This window comes from Mustela nivalis (genome assembly GCF_964662115.1).
Source record: "Mustela nivalis genome assembly, chromosome: 1".
Classification (NCBI taxonomy): domain Eukaryota; kingdom Metazoa; phylum Chordata; class Mammalia; order Carnivora; family Mustelidae; genus Mustela; species Mustela nivalis.
In genome coordinates, this window is record NC_139020.1 from 159,833,092 (window position 1) to 159,839,091 (window position 6,000).

Below are 6,000 nucleotides of genomic sequence, written 5' to 3' on the forward strand. Positions count from 1 at the left end.
ATTATTTACTACAGTAGTAAAAAAGTCTCACATGTAGCCAAAAATGGTTCTACCTGCATGCAAGCTAACAGTGGGTAAGTCCAACAGCCACTGCTTGTCACACTCCCTCATGCTCATCCTTCACTGCAAAAGGAGGTGTAACCAGAAAAAGAATGTTAACTCCAGCAGTATCTCTGCTGAGAAAGAGCAGACACCCTGAATCATGAGACAGTGGAGCAGACTCTAAGGAAAACCTAATACACACTGTTGATCTCTTTGCCAGCCCAAACTCTAGTAGGGCTGAAGCACTTGTTCCCAAGAGGGCACAAAGAACTATAATGAGGAAGAAGCTGTTTTTATTTTAAAATGCCACAAAGTGGGTGCCTGGCTGGTTCAGTCATTGAAACATGTGACTCTTCTGCGGAAGTTTGAGCCCCACATTGGGCATAGAAAAGACTTAAAAATAAAATCCTTAAAAAGTGTTTAGGGGTACCTGGCTGGCTCAGTCAGTTAAGCATCCAAGCCTTGGTTTCTCTTGGTTTTGGCTCAGGTCATAATCTCAGGATCATGGGACTGAGTCCCACCACTGGGCTCTGCACTCAGCAAGGAGTCTACTTGTCTCTCTCCCTCTGCTCCCCACCCCCACTTGCACTCCCTCCCTCCCTATGTCTCTCTCTCTCTTAAATAAATAAAATTCTTTTTAAAAAAATTTTAGGGGTGCCTGGGTGGCTCGGTTGTTAAGCACCAGCCTTCGGCTCAGATCATGATCCCAGAACCCTGAGATCGAGCCCCACATTGGGCTCCCTGCTCCACGGGAAGCCTCCTTCCCCCTCTCCTACTCACACTGCTTGTGTTCCCTCTCTCGCTGTCTCTTCTGTCAAATAAATCAATAAAATCTCAAAAAGAATTTGTTTAGGGTCACTTGGGTGGCTCAGTGAGTTAAGCCTCTGCCTTCGCACAGGTCATGATCTCAGGGTCCTGGGATCCAGCCCCCTCTCTCTCTCTGCCTGCCTCTCTGCCTACTTGTGACCTGTCAAATAAATAAATAAAATCTAAAAAAAAAAGAGAGAGAGAGAGAGAATTTTTTAATTTATTTCAAAGAGAGAGACAGTAAGAGAGGGAGCACAACAGCAGGGCAAGTGAGAAAAGCAGGGTTCCTGCCAAGCAGGGAGCCCGATGCGGGGTTAGATCCCAGGACCCTGGAATCATGACCTGAGCCAAGACAGACGCTTAACAACTGAGCCACCCAAGCACCCCTAAATAAAAATCTTACCAATAAAAAAAAGAAAAATTTTTTAAGACATCACCATTGTCCCTTCTAACCAGTTCCTAAAATTCTACATGGAAGTTTGAAGAGAAATCCATTGAAAAAACTTGGGACACCTGGGTGGCTCAGTGGGGTAGGACCTCTGCCTTCAGCTCAGGTCATGATTTCAGGGTCCTGGGATCGAGCCCCACATGGGGCTCTCTGCTCAGCGGGGAGCCTGCTTTCCTTTCTCTCTCTCTGCCTGCCTCTCAGCCTTCTTGTGTTCTCTGTCAAATGAATAAATTAAAAAAAAAATCTAAAAAAAAAAACAAAAAAACTTCTAGCAACCTTATCAAGGCCTCCTATCAAGGTCTCTAAGTCAATTGTTGACTTGGACACACCCTCTTTGCTAAGTGTAACATCCAGTTACAATTCCCATTGAGACAGGGGTGTGAAGGAGTACATATATCCATTTATAGTGGGGCTATAAAATTAACAAATGATTTTGAACAAATCCGGTGATGTGGCTACAGGTCTTACAGCCCAACACAACCATACCTCAGAGCCACCTACACCAGAAGACACAATGGGGTCAGTGAAAGAGCACACAAAGTCTGAAACTAACCTAAGTCCCGATTCACTCATCGCTCTAAGAACTAACATGGGGTTTACACAACTTAACTCCTCGACTGCACTCCTCACCTGCAGTAAGCCTACACCTCAAAGGGCCAACATGAGTGTTAAAGAGAATGTACTTAAAACACCTACCACAACACTCTACACAAAGTAGATTGTGAATGGGACCTGTCTGCAGTAATCTGCCTTTCTCCAGTATGATGGCAAATAGCTTCTGCAGGTGTCTTGTTAAACTGTGGCAACTTCACTACATCATACTAGTTTTTTGTTGTTTTTCTTTTTTTAAGATTTTATTTATTTAACATAGAGAGGGACAGAGAGAGCACAAGCAAGGGGAACAGCAGACAGAAGGAGAGAGAGAAGCAGGCTCTCTGCTTGACCTGGACTCTGGGATCATGACCTGAGCCAAAGGCAGGTGCTTAACCAACTAAGTCACCCAGGTGCCTCCCAGAACTAGTTTTTATAAAAGAATGGGATTTAACATCAAGACAATCAAAGGAGGCAGCACACATTTAAATAAAGTTGTTTGTTTAAGATTTTATTTATTTATTTATCTGACAGAAATCACAAGTAGGCAGAGAGGCAGGCAGAGAAAGAGAGGAGGAAGCAGGCTCCCTCTGGAGCAGAGAGCCCAATGTGGGGCTCAATCCCAGGCAGAGGCTTTAACCCACTGAGCCACCCAGGCACCCCTCAAATGAAGTTTGATCCATCTTTTAACAAACCTATGAATAAAACTGTACATTCCATCACAGACATGGCACAAAAAGGAAGAGGAATCCTTTCAGAAGTATGAATCCCTATAAACCCAGCTTTATAGCTCCAGATTCAGTCAAAGAGCAAGATGTACTTAGAAGAAATATAGGACACTGTAATGACTATTCTCCTCTCAACAAATAATTGGGTAATCACTTAATGAACATTACTTAATGAAAATAGTAATAAAAAGCAAACCTATGAATATGTAGACCAACATTTTCTTTCCTTGAGATGTAAAAGCATTCACTGAAATGCTGGGGAAGTACATAATGCAAACTTCCAAGCCATATACTGCTGAAGTGCAAGAATGAGAACCGGTAGGGGGAAGGGAGTGATTCCGGCCTGACCTTTCTGTACAGTTGAAGAGAGTAGTTTTATTACCGACATGACTTCTTTAAGGAGAGGAACAAAATTTTAAAAGCGTCATTAGCAACGGTTTCAAATTACAAACTGGAAAACACACAACGTTACATTTCTGATTTTACTGGAAGACGGCTAGAAAGCAGCACCAACTATGGGCCAGACACTGAATTAAGGGAATGTAGATACTCATTTGGGCTCATTTCTTCGTCCTCCGGTTGGGCTCCTGCATCAAGTCGTGGGAAATCAAAGTTCGGTGCACCCCTACGCCCCGCTAGGCCCTTCGCAGAGGCGGCCACTCCGCTGTTCTCCTCGGGCAGGACGGGCAACGGGGGATCCTCCGCGCGAGGCCAGCGCGGGTACTGCCCGCCCGCCCAGAAGGGGTCCCTTCGGGGCAGCCGGGGGCCGCGATCGGACGGCGGCCCACGTGGGCGGCGGCCTGGCTCCAGCAGGCTTACGCTGACGTGTCCGCCAGGGCGGCCCGGCCGGCGTGCGCCGACCCCCGCCGCTCGCCCGCACTCACCTGCACGCCGAGGTGCGCCAGCCGGGCCTCGAGCTCGGGCTCCAGGGCCAGGAGGAAGGAGACTGCGCGGGACGTGGAGCCGCCGCCCGGGTGCGCCAGGACCACCTCGGCCGTCACCTTGGCCAGGTGGCTGCTGAGGTCCACCGTGCGCTTCACGTCCTCGTTGACCAGCAGCGGTGCCTCCGGGGAGGCGCTGCTCGGCGCCGGGCTCCAGGCCCCGAGCATTAAGAGCAGAAGCAGGCGGACGGTGGGCGCCTCCATGACCGGGACGAGTTGAGCCGCAAGCCGCGCCGAGCGCTGCCGCCGCCCCGCCTCCGGCCACTGTGCAGGCGCTCATTGGGCCCGTGCTGGCGCCACAAGATGGCGGCGCCCACAGAGGAAGGACCCCAATCTCCAGGGCAACGGGCTGCCCGCGGGGCGCCCGACTATACGCTCCTTTACCCTTGCCAATGGGCTCACCTGAAGGTAACAATGGCTTTCTATTACTTGAGACAGTAAAATATACTTCAAACCGAGAAAATAAAAGCCTAGGCAACAGTTTAAGCAAAGAAAGCCTATCTGCACAGTCTCAAAGTATCTCTCCTAAAATATTTAATAATTCGAAAAAAAGAAATAATAAGTTTACCATGGAGAATCCTAGCAACCACTACCTTAACCAAACGATTAAGGTTAAGTTCACCCATTATAAGACAGAACGACATCGTGTACCCACTGATCTGATACACCCAGAAGTCCACCTCACTTCTGTGGTATTGTCACAAAATTGCTAAAAATGCACAGTATAACGTCAACGCAACCACAAGAAACATCAGACAAACCAGAGGCACCTTGACTTCACCGTGAGAACCGTTTCAGACTTCTGTCCTCCGGAACTGTAGAGATAATAAATTTGTATCGTTTTAAGCTACTAAGTTTGTGGTAAATTGTTACAGCAGCAATAAGAAACTATTACAGGCCGCCTGGGTGGCTCAGTGGGTTAAGCCTCTGCCTACAGCTCAGGTCATGATCTCAGAGTCCTAGGATGGAGGCCCCAATCGGGCTCTCTGCTCAGCAGGGGGCCTGCTTACACACACACACACACACACACACACACACATCCCCGCCTGCCTCTCTGCCTACTTGTGATCTCCCTCTCTCTATCAAATAAATAAATAAAACTTATATTTTAAAAAAAGAAACTATTACAGAAGGTAATCTCTCTGAGGACAGGAAGTTGATTGTTCAGCCCAGAATCCCAAGGTATCAACAAACACTGATTGAATGAATACATGGGCTTTTCATTATAAATATTACTATACCTGTTTTATAGATGATTAAACTCAAATAGCAAATCCAGTAAATATCCGGTGGTTTAGAAACCTGGACGGACTCTGAATTGGACCTCTTTCTACTACCCCCACACCCTTGAATAAATTCCCAGACTCATATAGACATTAGGAGACATTAGAGAACAATCTAAACCTTACTTCAGAGACATGATATACAGGTCCAGAGAGGGTATCTTATCCAAAGTCACACCTATCAAAGAGCAGATCTCAAACTAGGAAGTTGATCTTGTTACACCCCATCAAAAATGGCATAATGGATAGGGTTAAACATTTTAACACAGTCATTATTAAAATACAATACAGGGAAGTTGATTTGGCAGCTGTCTGTTGCAAATCTAGGGGGACCCACGAGGTTCCAAATGATGAACCAATTTGATTGTTTTCCACCAAGTGACAATAGAACAACGATATCCCTGGATCATCCTGGAATTTCAGAACTCCCATTTTCCCTGGTTAAGTTCTGCCTTGATCACAGTTTCTTTTTCCCTCCCTCTCTCTCATTCCTCTTACCAAAAACCACTTAGTGAACTTAGAGCAGATCCTCTAGACCCAGTCAAGGCTTCAGGGACTGAAGCCCAGCTGACAGCTCACTCAAGTGACTACTGGCAGGAGGTATTGGGAAGAGACAGCAACCAAAACAGAAGCCAGAGGGTCTTCTGCAATTGTGATAATGCACAATGATCAAACCTTTTAGAATTTTTAAAAGTACGAGAGCTTTATTCAAGCCCAAGTTAGGATAGCTGCCCAGGAAACATGCTCTTCACAGAAAGAAAATGTCCCAGAGAATGAGCAGTTTTCATAGGGTTATATACTTTTTTGATCTCATAAATGATCAAAAGATTATAGATTAGCATAGAGGCAAGAATCACAAGTTTTAACATCAAGGAATGCAGGGAGTTGGAGCACTGATCCATATATTAAGGACCAGATGGTTTTCCTTTAGGCTACTCAGGTACACAATGTATGCTTGGTGGGACATAAATCAGGCCTTTGGTTTAAACGAAATTTATATAGTCATGCTGACTTAGAAAGAAATCTAAGATGGCTTCCCTTATATATCAGGCCTTTAGAGAGTTTTTTTTCTCTCATCATATGAAATCTCAGAAATGACATACCATGATTTCTGCCATATTCTGTTGGTGGCAGCCCAACCCCAGTACACTGTTGAGTAC

At 46.0% G+C, this 6,000-nt stretch overlaps 1 protein-coding gene and 1 long non-coding RNA gene across 3 annotated transcripts in view; one reads left to right on the plus strand and one right to left on the minus strand.

Annotated features, from left to right (window-relative positions):
* The window catches only part of RPN1 (ribophorin I), a 28,513-nt gene extending 24,653 nt beyond the window's left edge, over window positions 1-3,860 (minus strand). For both annotated transcript variants that reach the window (XR_014316112.1, XM_082747534.1), the window contains exon 1: window positions 3,501-3,860. Coding sequence is in view for 1 of the 2 variants with exons in the window: in XM_082747534.1 (XP_082603660.1) it covers window positions 3,501-3,761 (261 nt within the window). In the remaining variant the exon portion in view is untranslated. The remainder of the gene's footprint in view (window positions 1-3,500) is intronic.
* Window positions 1-6,000, plus strand: part of LOC309872844 — an 802,828-nt gene that overhangs the window by 108,951 nt on the left and 687,877 nt on the right. The window lies entirely within an intron of this gene.